Source organism: Mustela lutreola, chromosome 6 (genome assembly GCF_030435805.1).
Source record: "Mustela lutreola isolate mMusLut2 chromosome 6, mMusLut2.pri, whole genome shotgun sequence".
Taxonomy (NCBI): domain Eukaryota; kingdom Metazoa; phylum Chordata; class Mammalia; order Carnivora; family Mustelidae; genus Mustela; species Mustela lutreola.
The window spans coordinates 146,782,559-146,808,324 of record NC_081295.1 but is presented as its reverse complement, the minus strand read 5'-3'; the positions used below and the strand labels follow the sequence as shown (position 1 = coordinate 146,808,324).

Genomic DNA, 25,766 nt, shown 5'->3' with positions numbered 1-25,766 from the left:
TTAAAGCCATTCACGCAGAACACATTCATTTCTTCTTAGCCTAGATTCAAGCTCGATTATCTAATTTACAGATTAGCATAGAGCAAGAGGAATCTGCTAGACATAAGAAAAGGTGAAACAAAGGCATTTTATAAACCCTAAGGCAATCTGGGTTATTTCTCGCTAGTGAAAACGACCCCACATTCCTCAGGATTTTAAAAAGGGGTGAATGGGTGTGTTACACAGTCATTATTGATGCACAGTCCCCAGAAAGCTCAATCAGTGTTTAGTATTTGAAAAGAGAAGGGCACGTATGCTTTTAAAGTTTTCATCAAAAACACTATGCAACTTACAGATCCTGGTACATAAGCAAGCATCATCTCTAGACAATTTACTAGGGAGAATTCTTTACTACAAACATCCGAGGAGGCTGACTTCAGGAAAAGCTTGCTGGGGGTCTAGTGCTGAGGAAAACTGGAATGGAGCTACAGGGACAAGGAGAAAAGGGACAGGGGGTTTCACAGCATGAAAAAGCTTCCCCAGAGAGCTCTTCCCTTTCCATAGCAAGATCCACCTGCTGCACACCAGAAAAGACACGGAAAACTAGGGGTCTCCCAGGGGGCTCGGCTGCTCCCCATTCGGAGCTCTTCCCCTGGTGTTCTCAGGGTGGTCCCTGCGCCACCCCCCCCAGTAAGCGCCATGCGCGATGGTAATTAACGACCCTGTGAGGCTGACTCACCATGCAGAATTACATCCTGTCTCCCTTGCAAACTGTAACTCTAGCAATGTAATCAATGAAAAGGCCAAGGTTTGGAAAGACTTAAGGAATGTGTGGGGTATCCGGGGAGGAGCAAGGGAGCTTCTATACCCATTAAAATTATAAAAGTGTATTTAGCGTATACAGTTTTCTCCTAAAATCACAGGCAGATTTTTCTCTTCTGATTATTCAAAGTGCATTAGCAAATGCGGGAAAAAAATCTGAACTTGGATCAGATAAGTGGAATCGGGAGTACAGAATGCATGCGTGCTTTGCCAAAGCCGTATTTCATTACTTTTCAGAATTAGCTGGCAATGTCTCCACAATATTTACTGAAGTGAAAACCAAATGTTTTCATCTGGACAAAAATCAAACTGTGGTATGTTACAACCACAACAGAAATCATTTTAATCCAAAAGCTTGCTTTCTCTAATTTGGGCTGTGGTTTCCATAAAATTGGATTCTTCTCCATGAATCATAATCATGTACACATACAAGCCCTTCTTCCCATTATCTTCCCTCCCCCGACCAGTTCTTTATCTTAACAAGCTAAACATAGCTCCGTTCTATTTTGGAAAGACCCTACGGGGATTCCCTGCACGCTGTCATTTAGCTGGGGAGTCCAATCCTGTAGCCTGACCTAATAAACCCGGCTGGCCCACCGCCTTGGCATTTTCACGATTGATCCTTCAGGTTACGCAAACAGAATGAAAAGCAGTCGGCCCCTACGACCATACAAAGATATTTTAAAACAAAACTTCAGAGCAAAGTGGTAGGGGCTGGGGGCGGGGGGTAGGGAATAGTTGTTTGCGGATTTCCTGAGTTAGGGGAAAGCTCCAACCGCTGACACGGGAGAGTCACAGAAAAATGCAGCTGCAAAGGCCCCGTGTCGTTCACATAGCCCTGGACGTACCAGGCACCAATGCTCCTGACCCAAACAGAACAGAGCTCTGAACTCATTCACAAGCTCGTGTTACCCCCGCAGGTAAACACAAAGTGCCCTGAAAGGCTGTGGGTCAGCGAGGATGCACCGAAAGGAAGGATCTCTTTCTTGGTCTCTTCCGGGTTGGCCTTTGTAATTTACCAGCAAAGAGCTGACAACAGGAGTTCCCCAAATTCGTCCACCGGGTGCCCTAAGATTACTGGCCATAGCCAGCCTCTCCGTGTGCTATTTTCTTTACAGTAATCCACATTCATGCCGTCAATGACTTATCTGCAGAATATGGCAGAAAATGAGTATTACTTGTTCTAAAGGAAAGGTAATTTAAATCACGGTAAAATTTTAAGACATTGAGCTAAAGCCATCCCTGGCACCACCAGGGGTACAAGAGGGCAGGGGGAACAGCCCACCAAGCTGGAGGCCAAATTCAAAGGCAGCCCCTAACTCCTTATGGGGTAAGAAGCTGTCTCCATGAGACGGTGCCCCATCCTGGGGCTGTTACTCTTTTTTACACGTGCAAATCCGAATCGCTGGAAAAAGACCCTCCACGGAATCTGAAAATCTAGACTGAGGCGTCAGCTCAGCTGGCACATGCTTTTTTGCTCTGAGACCGTCTGCCTGTCTGTACAGGCAGGATGAAGTCTCCAGCCACAACAACCGTGATGGCCCTGAAGGGTCTAAGATCACCTATGCAGAAGCACCGTTAAGTCGGTCTCGCCGAACCGCTATTAGGTCACTACTCGGCTTCAGTGACAAAAACTTAGACCTCGAACATCAGGCCGTTGGGTAAACTCCACAAGGTCGAAGCGTGAAAGCAACTGGTTTCCCATCTGCTTTCCTACACGGGGAAGGCAAGCGGGTCAAGAACAAGAATCTTGGGGCAGGGGGTAGATGCAAAGTCAACTCAACAGTTAGGATTTCTGGAACTGGGTGAGAGTGAGTGATGCCAAGAGCTGGAAACCTTCAGCCCTGTGAAGGTCTTCTAAGAACAGGGAGGGAGGGAGGATGACCCCCCCCTCACTGGCCGATCTTTTGCACAGCATCCCTCCCCCATCGCAGCTCCCTGGCATGGGCCATGGGGCCGGGCCCGTGCAGTCTGTGCCTATCTGACCCCACATCTGGGAAACTCCCCAAAGTGAGGGCACGTGTTCTGGCCACCGGCCCTAACACAACAGACTCAGCAGTGACGACCACGTTTGCTTCCAACGATTGCTGACCCACCTGTAGCGACCGAAGAAACTAGCTTTCAATCAACAGCTGGAACTCTCCCCTTAAAATTTGGCCCAGGTTTCTCATCTACACCCAGACTTAAAACAGAACACAAATACCCAATGGAACGCAGTGAGGGCTCTGGGACTCTAGCTCCAACGAACAAACAGCTAGGATGACTTTACAAGTTCCTGACTTCTACCCATCAAGTTCAGAAGTGGAAACAAGTTAAAAAGTGGCTTTAAGAAGGAAACGAGGCCACCCTCTGAACACGGAAGTCTGTGCTCTCTTCATCATGCGAAACATCCACAAATCCTAACAGACACCGAATGCTGAAGGCAGAGTCACCTTGCCTGGGGGATACGCAGACTGTGAAAATTAATATAGGGGGACTTCGTGAGAGGTGGGAGGCTGGAGAGGGAAGCCAGGACACCACCCATGTAAATTACGGGAAGAAGTGTCAATTTCCAGGCCCCAACAGAAGACACGGTATCTCCAGTAAGAAATCCATCACCCCTGCTACTCAGCCCCTGAGAAATGGTCAGCCCCCTGAACTCTTTACTGTTCACGGAAATAACCCCTTCCCGACTTCCTCCGCCACACAACGTTCCTCTTTAGGACTTGAGTGATCTCAGAACATTGATGCCTCGGCAGCCAGCAAAGGCTGCTCGCCAGCAAAGGTTGCTCACCAGCAAACAAAACAGGACGGTCCCGACTAAAAAAGTCTCCACCACCCCATCTACCTTCACTAAATGGATTTCAGAATCTCTAGAAATAAAGGAGAAGGCCAGAGACGATTGTGCGGAATACCACTGACTCAGTGCCAGCAGCCAGCGGTGGGGAAGAGCAAGCCTGCTTTATTGTCAGGGAGGGCAAAGCCTCGCGCCGGGCCAGCCCTCTGAGCAAAATGTCTTGGAATCTGAACAACTGATGAAGGTCACAGAGCGATTAAAAGGGATCCATCTTTCCCCTCCTTGGTGCGGAAGAATGCCATGGTTTCATATTTCTTCCCAACTAGCCTGATCAACGATCTTGGCAAACAAATCGTTTGCTCAGCAGAACTCAGCCACGTTTACATGGACTCCGCTGGAAAACCAAGGATAGAAAGGCTGGTCTGATCTGGAGAAAAGAGAAGGTAGCCCCTTTAGCTCTCAAGACAGTTGTGAATAGCATCCTGGACCCTGCTTCCTCCCCTCTGCTATAAGCCCTCAAAAATTAAGATGCAACGCCTCTCCGAAGGAGCCATCAAAAAAAGTTGTGTACCACTGTGGCAATGCGCCTTCCTCCCCAAAGAACTCGTATAATGTAACCGCATTCCCATTTTGCTCCACGAAGTTCATTATTAGTGCTGAAGTGTTCCTTGCAATTGGAGGACTGCTTAATTGCTTTTTAGCAGGTTAATCCCCTTTCATTCTATGACCTCTAAACCACCCCAGGCTTTCTGCATGTGCCCTACTTACAATTTATCGTTCTCAATACCGAAGGTCAGTCCTCTATCTACCTGTGTGCTCCCTGTAAACAAAGCTGGCCACTGTCCTCAGAGAAAGCCCCCTGAAGGGGGGTGGGGGTGGGGGGGTTGTCTGTTCTGCTGGTCTTTCAGAAGGTTCCTTCCTAAATCTCAAATCCTGCCTCTTCCCCTCGGGGAAACTGAAAGGACTGGGCACATAGAAACCACCCGAAATAGGCTTACTGCAGATGGAGGGCCTGCCAGGGATAGGACATTCTAGGCCTACGGCTGGATCCTTGGATAACTGTCCCCAAACTAGGATGGTGGAGGGACAGCGGGCCCCTCTGCAGCCTCAAGCCATTTCCCCCCAGCTGCCAGCCAGCATTCACCTTCTGAAATGTCCTGGCCTTGTACAGCACCCTGTCAGCTGCAGAACCCCACTGGGACCCAAATATGTAGCCCAAGGCCCCCAGGAGTGGACAACACAGCGCACACTTCCCGGCATGCACCTGGGGCCCTTCCGTGCCTCAACAGGGGCCACCCCCACCGCACCCCCACCGCACCCCCCACGCTCACAAAGCCGGCTCCAGTGCTCCTTCCTTTGCCAGATGGCATTTCCCTCCTCCTGGTGCGCCCTCCGCACCCATCTACCCTGGCATCTTCCACAGGTTCACTGTGAGCCTCTCCGCTTTGGTGTTCCTAATCTGTTTTCTAGGTGTCTAGCATATAAAAAGAGTTCCACAGAGGGCCCGGTGAATTAATTAGCAACTGAATGACAGCTGATCACTGAAGAGTCTGTAAGACTCTAGAAACAAAAGGCAGGCGAGTCCCCAGACAGAAAGTGCTGCTTCGCACAAAGGCTGGCCATGGTGCTCCTTGACCAAGAACACTGCCCACCCCACGCAAGAGACCTCTCCGCACCAGGCAGGTCTGTGATGTTCTATGTGACACCCTCCCCACCGTGTGTGTGTGTGTGTGTGTGTGTGTGTGCGCGCGCGCCTGCGTGTGTGTGTCTGTCTGTCTGTCTCTCTCTCTAAGAATCCCCTTTGGGAATCCTCCTTGTTTGCAGCATTTAACCTGCCACTGCTCTACTGTGCTAAGCTTTTTAATCTGTTAATAATCATAGTCAGAACAAAGGGAAGATGATCCAACTCATTAGGGAAAGCAGAGGAACGGGCATGGCACCCATCACTGGGCACGGCACACGACGCATGGCCCCTTCTTGGAGGGAACCAGGCGAAGATACTAACTGCGCCTCCGGCAGGAGACACGCAGACCCCCCTTCGAAGTCGCTCCTTCAAGATGAATACACCAGGGGCGCCTGGGTGGCTCAGTGGATTAAGCCGCTGCCTTCAGCTCGGGTCATGATCTCAGTGTCTTGGGATCGAGCCCCGCATCGGGCTCTTTGCTCAGCGGGAGCCTGCTTCTCTCTCTCTCTCTCTCTCTGCCTGACTCTCTGCCTACTTGTGATCTCTCTCTCTGTCAAATAAATAAATAAAATCTTTAAAAAAAAAAAAAAAAAAAAAGATGAATACACCGCAGGCAAACACTTCCAGCCCCGTCGCAAGGCTCAATCCACGTTCACTTCCTCTAGAAATTTTAGAAATGGGAAAGGAGAGAGAGCACCTTGCCAAGCTGAGCTGAGAGGTCTCTGAGGGCCTGGAAGCAGATTTTTTTTTTAATCACTTAGGCTTCTGAACCTGACTGGCTGGCTGGCGTGTTTCCATATACACGCTACTCCCGGGGTCAGTAATGGCCCAAAGAGTCCCCACCTACCACCAAGATATCTGATGGAATTGTGGGGAGAAGGCATGGTCTTGGGATCTCAGGAGGTTGGGAATGGACAGTCCACCTGATCGGACTCATTACTTCTGCAGCCAGACTCTCCTCCCGTGTAAATAAGCTGCTTATTAAAAGCTGATTTTTACCCCGAACAGCGCCAGTCGTCACCCAAACTGAGGGAGCAAATGGAGCTCTGAGGAACCTGGAGTTTGGGGGACTCTGACAAGCTCTCTGTGGTCTGGAATCCGCAACCCAAGAAGAAAGCACTAGAACGCAGGTCGCATTCCTGGCTGCCAACTTCAGAGAACAGGAGGCAGTCAGGGCAGAGGCCTAAGGACGTGTGTTGGCAGCCGCTGATTGCAGAAAGTCCCAAATACGTCTGAGCACAAACAAGGAACCTGCTAAGTGACAAGACACCCACAAAATGGTCCCAGTATTTATGGGATGCTGTTCAGCAGGAAAACCAGAATACACAGTGACTGGGAGAGAGGTGGGGTTCGCAGAGGGAGGGGGGACACATGTCTCTGTCTGTCTGTCTGTCTCTCTCTCTCTCTCTCACACACACACACACACAGGGAAGGCTCAGGAATATTTGCATCACAGAGATGGTTACCAGTGGTTGTCTCTGAGAGACCAGAGGGAAGGTATTTTAGATTATTATTCTGCCTCCTACCCCCATCTTTTCTGCTGACGTTCCCTGAAGAAATATGGAATAGTTCCCTGACCAAAAACAAAAGTTCAACACCGTATTTTTCTTAACTTCAAATACTAAGAAAACCACTGATGTACCACTACATCAGGGATCTGTTTAACCCTTGTCCACATCAAACAAGGAGTTTTAATTGGCTCAAACAATCACATTCTCAACTGTGCCATTCCTATACCCCCAGACCCACCCCATTCCCAAGACTGGCAAGGCACCATAGAGGAATCACCTATCATTTGGGGGCTTTTGAAGCCAAATCAGGTTAAGCATTTCTGACTTCACAAAAACATGATTTAAAAAAAAAAAAAAAAAAGAAAAAGAAAAGAAAAAGAAATAAAGCTAAAGATGACTCGGATTTTTTTTTTTTTAAACACCTGTAGTCAAGAAATTATAGGAGAAAGAGTACAGTACTGTATGTCAGATCAATCCAGTTTAACAGCAAAAGCCAAACAACAAAACTTATTTTATTGCCCGGCTCATAAACTCAGAAATTTCCAAAGCTCAGAGCATTTTTACACAATTGTTTTAAACACACCTCCTGGACTTCGCTTACTCAAGCCTTTGTTCCATCCCACAATGCAAAGTACACTGTGGTCATCTTCTGACCTGGTTCTCTTTTATCTAGAGCCATGAAACGTCAAAGCCGGATGCCATTTACAGAAGCAATCACCGTGCCTCTCTACAGAGGCATTTTTTAAAAATAATGTCTATACGGGTGCACACGGCACAAATTCCTCTCTAAAAACGGAGTCCCACCCGCTCCACAGCAAAGCCCTTCCTAACTTCAGTTCTCAGGAGCCAACTTTCTGGAATCCTAATGAAACAGGACCAGTGAGGCTTTCCCTAAAGAAAAGCAAACAGGAGTCAAGGCTCCAAGTAAAATCCAGCTCCAATAGCACTAAGATGCCACGTGTGACCAAGGGAACAGAAGCAGGGTTCCCTGAACATGCTGCTGGTGACCCAGTTAACCCTTTCAGAGACTGCTTTAACTCAAAGCCCTTCCTCCCGGCACCTCGTCCCACAGTCTCTCCGTGAACAGGTGACAGCCCGGCATGGCTCGCTGGTCATGGTCCCCACTTTTTCTTTCACAGACACCACAGCATGCAAGCTTCTCCTCTGGGCCCCACACATTCCGCTCCATCTTCACCCTAGACCCCTGGGCACTCTAGAATCTCAGCAGGGAGCTCTGCAAAACCACAGAGATGAGCCACCTGCCTCACCGCCCCTTGGTACAGGCCAAGAGAACGTTCAATAGCCCATTATGTCCAACATGAATGAGAACTCCTCACTTTCCTTTCTTTGAGGTGTCATTCCTAAAGCAAATCGGCGAGAGGGAGACCAGGGAGGGAGGAAGGGGGAGTAACGATTGTGGCCTCAGTTAGGGTGTCAGAGCCAACGCGGGGGGGAGATAGGCAGCCCAATCAAGAGTGGCAGAGCCAAGCAAGGTCACAAGGGGTCCATGTGGCGGAGGAAAGGGCAGCAGCAGAGAGTGTGTGTGTGTGTGTGTGTGTGTGTGTGTGGTTTATGCTGGAAAAAACTGATCAAATGAACAAATCCACTAGGGATGACTAGAGCCAGATTTCTCGGTCTTTAATGTGGAAAGGAAGAAAACCAGAATGCACCCACAGATGTTGAACTGAAATCAGAGGTTATCAGTGCAAATTCACAAAAGTGGACCAACATGTAGATATGCTAACTGAGCACATGTGTACATCTGTACACACACACGTTCCTGTGCACGCAGGCGCGCGCGCACATGCGCACACACACACACACAGAGCCCGCATTCACAGAGTACCTACGATAAAGGGCACTCTAGCGAAGAGCACATTGCAGGCCCAGACCATGGCTCCTTGGAGAAATGGCTGGTCCCAGAGCTCAGAAAGCGAAAGGAGGATGAGCCTGGAGCAGGGCTGGGCCCAGAAGCAAGGCTGGAAGGAAGACAGGGACAGGGCAAAAAGGACAAAGAAGCCAGCTCAGAGGCGCTGCACGGAGGAGATATGGCACAATCTGAACATCAAAACAGAGCAAGAGAGGCGTGTCTGGCTGCTCAGGTAGTAGGACACATGACTCAGTCTTGGAGTTGTGAGCCCCATGATGGAGGCAGGCAGACAGAAAAAACTTCAACTTCAGTTGGAAAAAAATATCTATATCTATATCTATCTCAATCAACACACACACACACACACACACACACACACACACACACGTGTGGATATTTTGTAATTGGCTCCACACCCACTTGTGAAGCCCAAGGTGGGGCTCGAACCCACAACTACGAGATCAAGACCTGAGACAGGATCAAGACGCAGACGCTTGACTGAGCCACCAGGGCATCCCAAAATGTACTTTTAAAAAATGGATTATGACCCTTGGAATGAAATAAGAATCAAGCCCATACAGATTTTCAAAAACTAAGTAGTGTTTGATAAGAAATGGAATAGGGGGTTTCAAAGAACCTCCCACGAAACACTGCCAAAAACACCAACGTTGAATCTAATGATGAGGAAACACTCGATAACCTGAATGGAGGGCCACTGCACAAAACAAGTGGCCCATAATCTCCAAGAGTCCAAGACAAAGACTGGTGGGGGGGAAGAGAACCGACACCTGCTCCAGAGGAAGACCATTAAAAATGCCCAACTGAGAAAGAAAGGAAAGAACGAAAGAACGAGAAAAAGGAAGAAAAGGAAAAGAGAAAAAGAAAAAACAAAACGCCCAACTGGGACCTAGATCTTCCCGCTCTAAACTGGAGCCTCTCTCGGGGGCATCGGAGGCCAGCCCGAGAAGAGAGCTTGTGAACAGGAGGGACAGATCACTGACAATCTTTTGATTTGGATCATTCTGGAAGAATGTCCTTATTTTAAGAAAATACACGCTAATGTGTTAATAAGGAGTGATGGGGTACAGGGTGGGAATTCTCCAGTAATCTAGGAAAGAAAAAATTCTATCCTACTGAAATCTTGCGGTAAGTTATTTCATAAAACTATTTTTTTTTCAAGCACAGAATTCTAACCCTCAAGCCCCGTCTTCCCCCCAAAATGACCCACAGCAAAGACCTCGACCTCTCACTCCCTTTCTGTCAACGAACCTCACCAGAGGAAACCTCCATGTCCACAGCTTTCTCTACTCCAACACTTCTCTGCACCTGCCATGGCCGTAAGAGGCTCTCTGACAATCTCGCACCTTCTTCAACAACTGTGATGAAGTTAGTGCCTGTAGCAGCAGCCAGTTTCCCGAGTCAGACCGTGCAAATCCAAACTCAACCTTTATTGAAAAACGTGAGCCTCCATCTTGCATTCTGTTCCTCAGTCCTGTTCACATATAGGGACCACTATTTTCACCATTTATATACAGTCGAACCTCAAACAATGTAGGGGTTAGGTAGGGGTGTTGGAATCCCTGTGTAACTTATGACTCCCTCAAAACTTAACTAGTTATACAACCTACTGTCGACCACAAGACTTTCCCATAACATTAACAGGCTTAACACATATGTTGTATGCCACGTGGATTATATATTGTGTTCTTGTAATAAAGCTGGAGAAATGAAAAGGTTATTGAGAAAATCTTGAGGAGGAGAAAGTACACACCCTGCTATATTTAATGTGACACAAAACAAAACCACCCACACGGAAGGGAGCCTGGGGCTTTTCAAACCAACGTCATCCAAGGGTCAACTATACTTGGAAGTTATTGCCTAAACTCTTCCCAGAGTAGTACAGGGAAAGTGTGAAGCTCACTCGGTGTGACTTATGACAGGCTTTACAACACTTGAGCAAAGGAGACAATCTCCACTCACATGCCCTAGGGGCAGGGCGGGGGGGTGTAGGTCACAGGACAAACCCTGTGTTGGCAAAGCACGTGTGCGGTGGGGGCAGTGGAGTTCTGGAAGGGGAATGGGGACAAGTCAGGTTGTAACAGTAAAGCTAGAGAAACAACAATCTAGAGGTGCCTGAGTGGCTCAGTGGGTGAAAGCCTCTGCCTTCAGCTCAGATCATGATCCCAGGGTCCTGTCCCGCATCAGGTTCTCTATTTAGCAGGGAGCCTGCTTCCCCCCTCCCTCTCTCTGCCTGCTTCTCTGCCTACTTGTGATCTTTCTCTCTGTGTGTCAAATATTTAAAATCTTTAAAGAAAGAAAGAAACTGGGGCCCCTGGGTGGCTCAGTGGGTTAAAGGCTCTGCCTTCGGCTCAGGTCATGCTCTCAGGGTCCTGGGATCGAGCCCCGCATTGGGCTCTCTGCTCGGCAGGGAACCTACTCCCCGACTCCCGGCCTGCCTCTCTGCCTACTTGTGATCTCTGTCAAATAAATAAAATCTTTAAAAAAAAGAAAGAAACTATGATCCGAGACACTGTAAAGAAGCCAAGAAAGGGGACTTAAGTGTCAAATGATAATAAAAGGAGAAAGAGGAAGGCTCCAATAGCCCCTTCCCCTCACCGCACTGGGCACGTCCCACAGAGAACATGTAACTCCTGCGAACCGTCTTCCCTTTTCTTGCAACTAGGTTCCTCCTCCCCAGCGGACAGGGGACACGGTCTCACCTCGAAGGCAGAGAAAGGTAAGAAAGTCTTCTGTCTTGGGCTTCCTTTTAGAGAGGTCAGAAATCTGAGTAGCTGGAGGGGGCAGCAATGGCTCCACTACCTTGACCGGAGTTGTGCTAGGGCTGTTCGGCTGAGACTGAGCAAACTTCCTTTGTGCTTGCAGCCTGGGCCTGGAAAAGCAAAGGAGAATTAAAAATGAATTAGGCAGAGATTGGAGGGTATAGATCTACGTGTGGCCATTAAGTCAGGACACGAGAGGCAGGGGGGAAAAAAAAAAAAAAGACCCTGATTCAAGCAAACTCTTTCTAATTAAGGTTCTCTATCTCTCACACTCTCATGAACCCCAGGCCTGCTGCAGAGGACCATAAATTTGGTTAAAAGGCTATGTTTTACACACGGATATAAAATGGGCGCTCTGAGTGTGCCTGCACGAACCACGTGTGGGCCAGGCATTTCCAACACCACATGTGGCCTTTGAGGACAGGGGATTAATGAATGGCTTTTTTAGTTTTAAATTAAGTCCGGAGTTATGACAAACACTCAAATCACCCTGCCACAAGTATCCAGCAGCGTCTGCTTCAACAGGGTCCTGTCACCAACACACACGATTCCCTTCATTCGTGCCCTTACACCAGGCCCCTGCCCCCAACCGCCTGCACACCACTGACCCTGTCTGCAGCCCCCCGAGGAAGCAGCCTCCCCACCTCCAATCTCTTCTGACCCCAATCCAGCCACACAAATTCGTTACATGAATGAAAGCTGACCATGCAGGAAAAATCGATTTCTCTAGTCCACCCGAAATACAAATTCTGGGTACCCTCTGCTTACAGCTGAAATCCAAACTTCATCCAGTCAGGGCTTCCAAAACCAGGCCCTGAATCTCCCCTGTCGGGCTTCCTCCCTGACACAACCGACCCCTCCCGTTGAACTGCGGTGTCTACAAATCACAACACTTCTCTCCTTCTCTGCTCTCCATCAACGAAGTTGGTCCTTTCTATCAGGAACCCTGACGAGGCCTGGAAAGCCTTCTTCACTTCCTACCTAGCACTGCAGCCGCCAGTTATTAATTTCCCTGCTTCCACGGAAGAATACTACTTCATTTTTAGTTTATGAGTAACCAACCTGACATTTATCACGGATGACCTCAATCAGCTCTTTCTTCACTGCAAAGATCGATTCACAAGGGGAGTGGCAGGTATTTCTGAGGGCAAGAACCCGCAGGTTAGACCTTCTGGCCAGCCCTGCTCATAAAGACGCTCAACAAACAGGATTTGAGGGCCAGGAAAGGGGAAAAAAAACCAAGAGAGAAGAACCCACCAGGCAGCCCCATGGCACAGGGATGTGTCAGAATCCAAATCCGAATCAATCCCTGTGTTTGGCCCCTGCCAAACAGCTTTGAGTAATGAATGTTAAAAGAACACCACAGAGATTAGTAAAACACAAACAAATCTTCGTTTAACTATTGTCAGAATTACATAAAACAGTAACTGTTGTACCTGAAATGGTTGATGACTCAATACCTCCAGGTATTAAATCGACATTCTGGTATTTAACAAACTAGTACAGCAAAACACACACACACACACACACACACACACACACTCAAACACACCCTCTATTTTCTACTAAGAAACTAAAAAAACCTTTCACCTCCCCTTGTCCTGACCAGTCTCTACTCTTGCCTCCCTTCCCAACCCTACAAGAAACACCACCGTACAGATGACAAGCCCAGTACCAACTAACGTTTGCTCAAAAAGGAGACAACACCCCCACTCCTGATCTACCGGGCAGCCTGCGGTCCTTGACACCCACAAACATCATGGCTAATCACAAGCTCCTGCGAACCCAGGACGAGCCACAGTGAAGCAGCCACATTCGCAAGCTATCAGCAAAGAATTCAACAACTTTAAGGGAAACTCCCAGATATTAAAAGGGTAAGAGAATGGGGCAACACCACTGTCCCCCTGTTATGGAGAACAAAAGAGTTTTGTAACCAACGGACTGCCCCGCATACCCCACACACATGACAGAGGACAAGCCACCAAGCCCAGAGGAGGGCCCTCTAGGGGGAGATGCTGAAGGACCAGACGGAGATGGAGAGGGAGGACAGAGGGGAGACTGAGACAGCACAAGGGTGCTTCTCAGACTGCAGGGATCACGGCTGTTGAGTCTGGTTGAGTTGGTGAGTTTGGTTATGTTTCTCCCTCTGCACTTCCTATCAGTTGCAAACAGGTATTTTTATAATAGGACTAAACGGCAGGGGGGGGTATGAAAAAAGAGGGGGCAAGCTAAGCTCAAACTTATTATTAGACTCTCAGACATTATACAGTTTGACAGAGTGACTAGACCTTTCTAGCTGCTCCTTCTCAAGTTCTGCATTCAACTCCCCGGTGCAGGCAGCAAGGGCGTCCGGAGGAAGGGGCAGGCAGGAGGCAACTACCGCATCCCCACCAGCCAGAACCCCACAACAGAAGGCCACCATCCGGGTGGACAGACCCCACAGAACTGCCCCGCCCCTCCAGCAACAGTCCCCTCCCTGTGAAAAGTAGAAGCCCCCTCGCCCTCGGATTCCACCTGACAAGTTTATCCTTTTAAACTGGCAACTGCAGGAACACGCCCATCTCCCGACTAATCGGACCCAATTCTCACTCTGAGCATTAAAGAAACCGGACAGAAGTACTGCCTGCAACGTGTGGGCTGCCGCTCACGGCTTTTTAAAAAGTCAGCAACAACAAACGTCACCCGTCATGAGCCCGCATGGAAGTCCGACACGCACACACACACGAGGCGGGAAAATATTCCACAAATCTGGGACCCAGGGGATAAACTGCTCCCACCCCTGTTCGAATAAAAGGCATTTTTTGCCTGATGACTTACTTGCTCGGTGAAAGCATGAAAAATAAAGCCGTTAACAGATTTAAAAAATGGCAGGCAAACAAATTACCCCTTAAAAGAATAAGCCAAGCTCCCAAGTGATAAAGTGTTTGCAAGACCCAGATGAAAGCAGGGACTGAGCTGCAAGACAAACCAGTATCCGAAGACTCTCTCTTTTGCACAAAGTGCAGGTCTGTGGTTTGGCTTCTCATCCTGCAGAGTCCTGGGAGGATTATAGAGGTACTGGCGGGGCCCTGCTGGTCCCACACAACAGGAGAGTCTGGATGACCCGGCGTGGAGGCCACACCCACGCGGGTAAGCACGCTCGGCCCGCTCCACTGTGCAGGGCACGTTTGAGGCAATTTATTCTAGAATGCCAGATACGAGGAAATAAGTGCATGTTACTTTCAGTCAGTAAAGAAGGAGGAGGTGGCAGGTTCCCAGACATGAAGCACATACAGAGTGTCTCCACCTGGAGAGGCCGGGGAGAAAGGATCTCTGTGGAGCAGAGGCACAGGCCACACAGGCCACCCACCGAAGCAGCCAGCAGGTATACCCACCGCCGGGGGCATTTACTTCACCCCCCCCCTTCCAGCGGCTGACACGCTACCCACAACCACGTGCACGGTCCTTTCCATTCCTCAGCCTGAAGATGTCTAAAAAGGCCAACACTGTTTGGACAAAGACTGTTCCCAATCATCGAGAGGGTGTGGACAGAATATGGGGCCCCGGGGTCAAGTGGAAAACACTATGTGGGGCCTTCAGGGTTGGCCAAATGGCCATCCACTGCCCGCTGGGGACCCACAGCAACGCCAGCATTCGGAAAGCACAGAAGGCGTGGGTGTTCCTCACCCAAACCAGACGGGTCGACGAAACCATGATGCAGTCCCTTGTTTGTTTTATTAACTGATCAAGGAAGGCGTTTCCCCTTACAGAAGGCTTCCTTCTAGAAACCTAGGTACATCCTTAGGTCAAGAAAACCCAGTTAAAGCAAACTCTCCAGCGAGCCAAGTTAAACAGATCAAACCGATTGAAACCAGCAGAGGAAGACATGAATAAATGGATTTACAGAAGAATAAATACACAGAGGCTTCCATTTTATTTACTGTGTATTAAGATCAAGGGTTGGGGTGGGGGTGAGGGAGGAGAGGTGGTCCGGGGTCAAACCACGACACCACTGCCCATCCACAGTGTGAATGTGTAGGTGTCCACCAAGTAAAGGACTAAAAAATTCAAACAGCAAGCTCAAAGAATAGAGATACAAGCCTGCTACTTGTTTGGCGTTTGAGACAAATGTTAAAAGCTAAAGTCTTTAGATTATTTTGGAAGGATCTTGCCAAGATCATCCTCACTACACCGATCAACCGAATGGGGGGAGACCTGTCTGGGGCCATATGCAGCTTGGGTGCAGGGCAACACGCAAGACCAAAAGGTAAATGCTTGGTGCTTGGGTCGGAGTTTTCTTGGTCCCATCATGCTCTGTCCAAGTGGGGGTGGGGGGTGGGGCCAGCCTCATCACTGACAAGGCCATCTGGAGTGCCTTTTCTCTAGAAGCTCCTGGGTCCGGGAGCCCCACGTCAATTCACTCATGAGACAAAAACAAAAACAAAACCTCGACCCTGCTGGGGTGAATCCCATTTAAGCTCAAGTGTTCCAAAAAGGAGGAAAGAAAATGTGCTGAGAGGAACGTCAACCCACTAATCTGATCTCTGAGTGTCATTCTATGGAGAGATAGATACATACCCTAAGACAGAGAGGCAAATATCCCAAAAGATCATGCGTACTTGAGACTGCTCTCTCCATCTGGAACGCTCTTCCCCTTCACCTTGCCATGGCTGGTTTCCTGTCATCCAATGACAAGAACACTCCAGACCTGTTCCTTTTTAAGGAGGTCACCTTTTCACCGTCTCTGCTCACAAGTCTTCAATGTGGAGGGAAGGACCAAACCGTCCTAATGTGAGTACACTGCCCATGACCAACCCCTCAAGCCCAATTCCACCCCCTGCCCTCTGAGGGCAAAGGAGGGTCTGCAGAGGACACTACTGCTGTGTCCCCTGCAAACGGGTGTCACCAGGTACAGAAGATACGCCCTCCAAGACACACCCTCCATCATGAAGGGAGGGCACAGCAGGAACCCTGAGCTGCTGTACCATCCATCCTGAGGAATCACACAGTTACACCCACGTGTTTGGAGCAGAGGGGCACAATGAATGCTATCCAGAGGGGCCAGAGAGAGATGGGTGGACCTCAACAAGACCCAAACGGAAGGGGAAAGGAAGAGCTGTGTGTTTCTGCCCCAGGGAAAATGACCAGCCATCCTTCTGTAAGTCTACCCAAAGGTCAGCCGGGATTCGGTGTCATTACGGATCTATTTCACAGGAATCCACAAGGCATCTGCCCACATGGTCACCATTTGTGCCATTTCCACGGTCATCACTTAGTTAATCCTGCCATGTGCTCACCATCAGCGGCGTCCAAAAGAAGCCAAGTGAGGTCTGGTTCTGGACCTCGACCACCGTGCTGCACAAGAGGCAATCCCACCACAAGGTGCGATGTCCCTGTGGGTCCATGCGTCAAACTGTCCGTGGGCCAGCATCCACCGGACCAAAGATGAGGGTCCGGCCGCAGCCCCATGCCTGTGGGACAGGCACACGGAGGCCGTGCGTACTGCGGGATCACACTGCCTGAGCTCCGGTGGGGGCCTCCATCCTCCCCCCTCCTCCCTTCAACAACTCCCTGAGCTACACACAAAAGCTGGCATTATTTTTCTCCCGAAACTTCTCTCATTTGGGGTTCAATTGGCATGGCCAACAGCCAAAAGAATGTTTTGCTTGATTACTTAAAATTTTACCCAAATTAATCTTCAAGTGTATTTCATATTTAGGTTAAAAAAAAAAAAAAGTTGAAGTAACTTTATGGGAATTAACAGATCAAGAGAAACATTGGCACTCTTCAGAAGGTTAACAAGCAGCAACACACCACCTACAAAGAAATGCCACTGACGAGCCAACTAAGTTTCATGCAAAATATTTTCTGCTTTGTTAGAAGCCTTCCTGGGGCTCCTCCTGCCGAAGGATGGTGCAGGCAGAGCCCTCGGAGGCTCACGAGGCTCACGAGGGGGCAGCGGTGACAGTCCCGGTTCCCGGCCTTATCTACAGGACGGAGTTAACCAGCTTAGTGCTATCTGCGTGTTCCATCTCTAGGACAGCCCTAAATACAGGGCGACAGCAACAGCAATTTCTAGGTTAATTACGTTCCATTTCTGTCCAGAATTTCTGATCGTTTACCAACCCAAGGAGGACACAGCGTGTGGGCAGGACTCGGCTGGAGAAGGCAGGAGCGATTTAAAGAAATGCCCAGCTGGCCCCTTGTGGAGGGGCGTGTCAGCCAAAACACCGTTTTATTAACTCAATTTTCCAATATGAAAACCATAAGCTGGCAAAATCCAATTACTTAGATTACATCTCAATTCTAAACAAAGAGCAAGGAATGGGTGGGAGGGGAGGGTCTGTTCATTCAAAAAAAAAAAAAAAAAAAAAAAAAGACACATTGTGTCTGGCAAACGCAAAATGACCGACAGGGCTGTGCTCTTTGTGCTGGGGTGGGAGTGGGGCCTGACGCTTTGCCAACTCGCTGAAAGGCCTATTAAAAAAAGAAAAAAAAAAAAATTTCCTGTGTTTCCATCCCCAAAATAATTACCCACTCTATTCTACCCCAGACACACACACACTACAAACCTGGCAGCAACTCAAAGAGATCAGGGGTGTATGTGTGTGCGCGTGTGCGTGACGGGGACTGTGGGGGGTTGAGCGGGGGGAAGAGCCCCTGCCCAGGGCAAGCTGCCCACCAAATTCAAATGCAAGTGCAGTTGTGGGCAAACCACACAGGATGGCTGTAAACATCCTGGAGAGGAGAGAGAAAATAAACACATCCTCAAGTGAACCAGGAGGCCAGCACAGACGGACTCATCCCCCGCAACTGGAAAGAGAAGCCTTGCCAAAAGAATACCCCCTTCTACGCCTGCCTCCCACCCTGCTCCGAGCTGCCCCGCAGCGTTTGCTTCCCCAGGGTGTGAGGACGGCTCGGGACCGGAAAGGGAGGTCAGCGGGCTCCGGGAGGAGAGGCACACTGCAGAGAATGCTCGCCTTATGGGGTTTCTGGAGCTCCTACCATACTGGTTTTCACAGGCCTCGTTCCTTGCTTTAACTCCTCGACTAATGCAAGAGGACGGAGATGCTCAAAACCACAGGACGGGAAATACCTACAGCATTTGTCTCCGTGACGTTACACAGGCAGCGATTCAGAGTCGAGGTCCCCTTCCTGAGAAGGAATGTGCACCAAGTCTGGCTCCGTCAGAGGGTTAGAAAGGAAAGCACGGGGGTTTGAGAACCCCGGCTCTCGTTCTACTGAGACGCCCTCTAGGGCAGGCCGGCCTCCTAGTCCTTCATTAAAGCCGGGGGGAGCGGGGCGCAGCGGCACACTGTGGAAAGGAGAATATGGAAGCCCCTTCGAGCTCCCTCTCATTGGACCTCATCTATAAAACTTGAACACAGCAATTCCTTTAATAAATTCCCCTTGGGGCTGCGACTTCACAGCTCCACATGAGAAATACCCAACTTTCTGCCCGTGCCCAGTGGGAAGTCAGAACGTTCTCTCAATCTCCCCGACGCCCGCAGGGCTCCACTCGGAGCACTGAGTTTCTAACTACAGCTCATTAGGGGATAACATCTAGATTCTGAGATAAACTGCCTGCCTAGCACTTCAGAAGGCGGGAGCAGGAAAGTTAAAATATATATACATTTTTTATATGGTACAATTCCAGAAACCATTCCACAATTCTGTTAGATAATCCTACACCTGCTTAAGATTTCACCTTTCCAGGGGCGCCTGAGTGGCTCAGTGGGTTAAAGCCTCTGCCTTCAGCTCAGGTCATGATCCCAGGGTTCTGGGATAGAGCCCCGCATCGGGAATCTCTGCTCAGCAGGGAGCCTGCTTCCTCCTCTCTCTGCCTCTGCCTACTTGTGATCTCCGTCTGTCAAATAAATAATAAAATCTTTAAAAAAAAAAAAAAAAAGATCTCACCTTTCCAATCATAAATAAAATCCCTCATGTAGGGTGACACCCCAACTTCCTTCAGAACCCAAAAACACCCTGAGGAATACCAACGTGATGCAAATACGCGCACATTCATCCGCTCTACTCATCACAACACCGGGTGCCCAAGGAGAAGGCAAGCCCGTAAACCCAAGTGTCATACAATTGCTCCCAAGTACCACACTCCCTCAGAATGCAGGCACTGGAAAGCAGAGAGAAGGAAGGAAAGTGTGGGGGCGCCTGAGTAGCTTAGTCGGGTGACGTGTCCAACCCTGGACTCATTTAGGTCTTGATTTCCAAGCCCTGCGCTGGGATCCATGCTGGGCATGGACCCTACTTAAAAAAAAAAAAAGAAAAAGAAAAGAAAAGAAAAAAGTGAGCCTTTGTGTTTGCTCAGAGGAAAGGACTAGGGAACAGAAAGGATAGTATCAAAATTTAGTAACAGCACTAACTACCAGTAAGCCAATGCAGAACAGCAGCTTCCTGAGAAAAAGAGTACTCAGGCACATAAATGTCAGGCGGGCGGGGAGAGCCCCCACAAACAGTATACAGAGTAACATGCAGTGAAGCTTCTGATTCAATTAATTAGAAATTATGCAATTATGCTTTAAAAAAAAAAATCTTTGAAATGTCAAAGAACCAAGGACAGCCTGGAGATCATGACTCTGTCGTGATCAAGGAAATATTTGACACTGACTTCTTTTGTGCGCTAGAAAGCAACCATGTCAAATTTGAGAGGGATCATCATTAATCAACAATTAAAGCGGCAACAAAGCCCTTTTGTTCTGTCAGTCACAAACGTCCCACGTGTTATGGTTTACCACTTATGGAAAACTGCCTACCTTTTGCCAGGCCAGGCACCAGAACCTTCTTTTTATCAGGGACCCAACCTCAACCCCAACCCCAGGATCCAAGAGCTGCAAATGCTCTTTCTCTATGGAGACAAGTTTCACAGCAATCCTGAGCAAAAATCCTATCTTACAGCAGAAGCAAAAAGGTTCAGAGTCCTGGGATACCACATGGAAGTTAGGAATCCAGCCAGGACCTGGGCAAAGAAATTCCTGATACATATTGTAGTTACAAGGTGCAAACAAATTATCTAAGTCCATTCAGTTTTAAAAGACTCAAGGAGCCAGTTAAAATGTTAATCTGCCTTTCCACTCTGTCTGGAAGTAGCACTGCCAATTTTGTTTTTAAAACATTTCAACAAAAACCCATGCATCTTCTCAATGTGAGGTTACTCAACACCCAGTTGCAAATGACCAGAAAATCTCCCTGAATCCTGATGAAGGAGATGGTTGCAGGAGGGACAGTGAGTGCATCACCCGGTGAGGGAAGAATCCGGTCTTACTTCCTCTCTTCCTTCATGGAAATAAGGAAAATTCTATGAAAAAATGACCTCTTAGAATGCTTCACGACTCATTCATTAAAAAACAACACCCGGTGGGAACCTTTGAAGGGTACAACCACAGTCAATCCTGTAGGAACTCCCCACCAGTAACACTCATGATGGGGTCGTGTGGTGAGGGAGACTTCTTGACTCCGCCAGCACATGACACACCAGAGCACAAAGGCAATGCTCAGAACTAGTCCCAGAACGATCCAGAAGATGCTTCGGCTTCCCACGTTCCTCGGCTTCTCAGGTAGTTATGTCAGCTAACTGAGACCTGCCTTACTGCACAGGGGGAAAAATAGAAAAGGGACCCTGCACCACTTCTTCGCCCACTGGAAATCCCATGAAGTAGCTGACAAGCACCAAGAGATGGCAACAGAGAGTCCTCAGATGCCCCTGCTGGGATCACCACGGCAGAGAAGGGCTTCTGATTTGGGTGGATTTAGGATAAGCCCTGGCATTCACCAAATTTTAAGACCCACACTAACGATGCTGGCTAAGAAACCAGCCACTGGGTAAGGAAAGCAACAGGATGAACACTTGTCTAGATCCTAAAGGTACGCCAGGGCTAAAATCTGCAGGACTGGCTTCAGAAACACATGCCTCCCCCCAAAGCGATTCTTACCACCAAGAAAAGATATAGCAAAACTGAAGTAATGTACCACGGTCTGAGTGTTTCCTTCACGACAGAGCCCAAAATAGTCCTCTTCGGGCTCTGACAGAAATTCATGTAGTAGGCCGAAACACAATCCTGCACAACCCCTGTGTGGGGTGTTACTGAAGCTCTCCCCGCCTGAAATGTTGAGTGAAGCCTGCTCTGTAATAAAAGGATTCACTACGCCTCACACATTCTCTCTTCTTGAACATTTAAAGCTTTGTCAGAGGGGCAGGCAGAAGAAGCAGGGTCCCCACTGAGTAGGGAACCCGATGGGGGACTTGATCCCAGGACCCTGGGATCATGACCTGAGCTAAAGGCAGATGCTTAACTGACCTGAGCCACCCAGGTGCCCCTCCCCTCCATTTCTTAAAGGTTTTATTTATTTGAGAACAAAAGAAAAAGAGCATTTTCTTGAACATTCATGAAAGAGGTCTAGGCTCTTACGACAATTGCCTAAAGATGAGGAACCACGATCATAATTAACGAATCTGCTAATGGCTAATGAATATAAACGGCAAGTAAGTACCCTCTTTCTTATTATTTGTACTTTGTAATCCTGGATTAATGGCACTAAATTCTTGCACCAGGAAACGGGGGCTCAATCCAGACGCAGACGGCATCCCAGACGCAGCCCCTCCTCTTAGGCTTCGTGGCGCTTCCGCCAGCTGCCATGATGAATCTAGGAGACGTGTCAGTGGTACGGGAATTTACATGAAAAACAAGGAAACCATGTCAATCCAAAGAAGGCAAAAGATGGTCAACAGATGCATCAAGAAGATCTGGTGTATACATAAACTGGATTATTATTCAGCTCTACGAACGAATGAAATCTTGCCATTTGCAGCATCATGGATGGAGCTAGAAAGCATAATGCTAAGGGAAGTCAATCAGAGAAAGACAAAAGACCATATGACTTCACGCACATGTGGAATTTAAGTAAAAGGGAAAAAAGAGGCAAACCAAGGAACACTCTTTTTTTATTAAAGATTTATTTGAAAGAGAGAGAAACAGCCTGTGCAGCAGGGCCAAGAGAGGCAGAGAGAATCTCAAGCAGACGCCCCACGGGGCACAGAGCCCAAGCCTGGTGTCACTACCTGAGCCCAAATCAAGAGCTAACCACCCACTCAACCAATTAAGCCTCCTGGGCACCCAGGCAACAGACTCTTAACCACAGAGAACAAACTCGTGGTTACTGAGGTGGGGGAATGGGCGTAACAGGGAATGAGGATTAAGGATCCTCCGTTGCGATGCAGCAAGTGCTGAGTCACCGCGTGGTACACCTGAAACTAGTACGTACTATACGTTAACTATACCGGGATTTTCAAAAATTACACACACACACACACACACACACACACAAGGCAAAAGGGAGTCAAAGGCAGGAAAATCGGGAAAACCACCCTCCTAACAATGCCTAGAATATCCCCCACGCAATGCTGAGCGTCCACCCATAATCCAGGCTGCACAGCGTCACCATTTGTCAGGCTGGGAAGCAGAAACATCTTTCCAAGTGCCATCTGCAGACTCGAACCAAACCCCGTGACCTCTTCAACCAGAACAGTAAAGAGGAATGAGGGAAGGAGAGGCGCACGCGTCACATCTTACGAACAACAACTTGTGACATTTGATCTCAAAAGCCGTCCATGACCTCAGATAAGGTCCCGCTCTCCAGCATGAAAGTCCTCCCAGTCGCTCCCACCAGCCACCTGGCAGAGCAGGTGTGAACCCCGGGGCCTTCACCTGAACACACCACGTGGAGAGAGTCCACCTCTGTGCACAGAAGCCATTGACAGCAGACAGTGAACATCTGTGGCACGTACCCGCCCACCGTAACTGTGGGTGCCTGAAATGAATCCTCTGGAGGGTCTGGTGAAGAGGTCCTCAGGCTAGACCTCATTTACAGCACAAAATAGAAGCTTCTCCAAGAGAGGAATGTCATTCTGACCACGGGGGAGCTTGTCGAATATGTTTATCTCTCTTCCAGCCATTTAACCAACAAACCCCTGCTGTTACTAAGATGAGTGACTTATGGCTCCTTTTCCGAGATCTCATATTTGTCTCTGCCAGGATACTACAGAAATAGCTCGGTGGACTTTCACAGGATCTGAGCAAAGCCTGCAGGAGAAACTCCTGGCAGAGGGACCAGGAGTGTGCAGAAATCCAAACAACCCCACCCCCCCAACCCGCCATGCTGTAGCCCACAGACTAGTCGGCTTCCCTCTGCGCAGCTCTTCGCTCTACGCAGCTCGACTCCCTGACAATTTCCGACCCCCACTTAGCTCCAGGAAACAAACGGAAGTCTAATCTGTTAGAGAAGACTCAAGATAAACACCCCAGCCGCATGGACCACTTCAGTAGCCCCAAAGGGCTGAAAGACTTCCTGTTCAGTTAAGCCCTTCGTGAATCCCCAGGGCTGCATGGAGCCTGTTCTCCTGGTCTACAAACGGGAAGTGATCAAGCCATGAGATCCGCGTCCTTCCCACAAAGAGGGCCATGGCCACGGACCTGGTGCTCTGCTTCAGTACTGCCTGGTTCCACTCATGTTCCCGGAAGGGCAGGACCAAAGAGAGGGCAGGACGACCAAGAGCAAAGAACAGAAGAACTGGGTGAGAATCCCAAAGCTCTAAGCGATCCTAATAGAACGTGAAAGCAACGGGGGAGGGCAGATGCATGGGGGAGATGGGCAGCGACCCCACAACTAAAACAAAGGTCCTTCAACAAGGGACGTTCTCAACATTCATGAGCCAGATGATTAAATAAAAGTGACCCACCTCCAAAATCTTGTTTTTTTTCAACCCACTTCAAACCCAGCTTCCCCACTAAGAGTAATGAACGACTGTGATGGGTCCCTATAAGCCCATGCTTGCCCATGGCCCCCGGGGTGCTCCCCACAGTCCACCGCCCCACCAAAACCAGAACAAGCTACCTAGCTCCGCTGAGTGGGCGAGGCTCTCTGTCAAAGGGACTGTCTTCAGGGTTCTTTGCAGGCGATGCTGCTCCTCCCCCACAAGGTAAGTTCCTTGAGAAGGGAAAGGGGAGAGCCCAAGGGGCTCGGTCAGGAAGGGAGGGGGCAGGCAGGGGCCGCAGCACGCAGGAGGGGTTGGGAGAGTGGGGGGAAACGGTCACAACTCCCCAGATGTTCAGAAACAATGGTACAGGCTCGGAACCCTGGGAGTCCGCGACATCCTCCTGGACCCCGCAATCCACGGATGAACCCCAAGAGGCAGAAGCTGAGTTCAGCTGGTTCAGCAGAATGATCCGCCAGCAAACTGGGCCAATCAGAAGGGGGCTCATAGAGACGTGGGTGCAGCCAGGGAGGGCCAGCGGGTGCAGAACCACTCCCGTTAGGAGTCTCCTCAATTCCACCAGCCGGAACAGGCCCTAACGGTCTCCCTTTGATCGCAGACCCATCCTTCTCCAACTGTGTCAATACGCCGCCAGACACCACGCTCCTGGCCATCCATCTGTCCTGGGAAGGGTGGCCGGGCCTCCACCTCCAGCAACTTGTCACCAGGCCTGGTCGGAGCACAGTTCCAGCTGGACACTTACGGCTTCCTGCCCCTCCTCTGCCGCCTGACTCCCACCCAACCAAAGTCCCCTCGGAGAGCAGTAGTAGCCCCCACCCAGAAAGAGTCCAGGACCCTGGCCCAAACTGGTTCACGAGAGAGCAGGCATGCATTTTCTCAGCTTATTCTTTCAACCATTCCCGTCCAAGGTTACCTCTGTTTGGCATATTTTACACAGCTCCTGGCATCCCAGAGGTCACCTAGTACTTTCCAAAGTGGACACTTTGACGGAGTTGTGGGGTACGGTAGTCTAACTTCACAGGGTTTGGTTTTGTTTTTAAGTAACTAATTTCTTTTTTGGCTTACCATTTTAAAAACAGAAACCGTGACACTAATCAGGACTGCAAACACACAGGGCATGACAGAGGCTGCTGATGCCACCGGTCAAGTCAGACGTCCTTGCTCTCGGCTGCCACGGTCTCTCAGTTCCAGGATTACAGAGACAGCAACAAACTCGACAAGGGATCGCAAAACAAAACTGGACTCGGTGGCCAAACGGACACGCAGTGAAACAGTAAATGAGCTCAGATTATCCCCGTCCTGTGTGTCTGGTTTCTTCTTGGAGAAAGGAGAGGAAAAGGGCAAGCCCGGTAAGTAAGGGGCCCACGGAGGACACCACCCGCCACGCAGTGTGAGCACAAGTGTGCGTGCATCTGAAAGGGGCGCGGAGGCAGAGGGAGATGCCGCGGTGTGCTGGAGCACCGAACAGACACACAAAGGAGGCAAACGCTGTCTTCTGGGTCTGAGCACGAAGGCTACAGTTTTGGGAAGTGCGGGCTCGTCAACCCACAGCAGGACAATATAAAACATGGCCTGCGC

The 25,766-nt window shown here is 49.3% G+C and overlaps 1 protein-coding gene across 7 annotated transcripts in view; it reads right to left on the bottom strand.

The window, feature by feature from the left end:
• The window catches only part of JARID2 (jumonji and AT-rich interaction domain containing 2), a 257,486-nt gene that overhangs the window by 56,148 nt on the left and 175,572 nt on the right, over positions 1-25,766 (bottom strand). For all 7 annotated transcript variants that reach the window (XM_059179390.1, XM_059179391.1, XM_059179388.1 and 4 more), the window contains one exon: positions 11,363-11,532. In XM_059179390.1, coding sequence (XP_059035373.1) covers positions 11,363-11,532 — 170 coding nt within the window. The remainder of the gene's footprint in view (positions 1-11,362; positions 11,533-25,766) is intronic.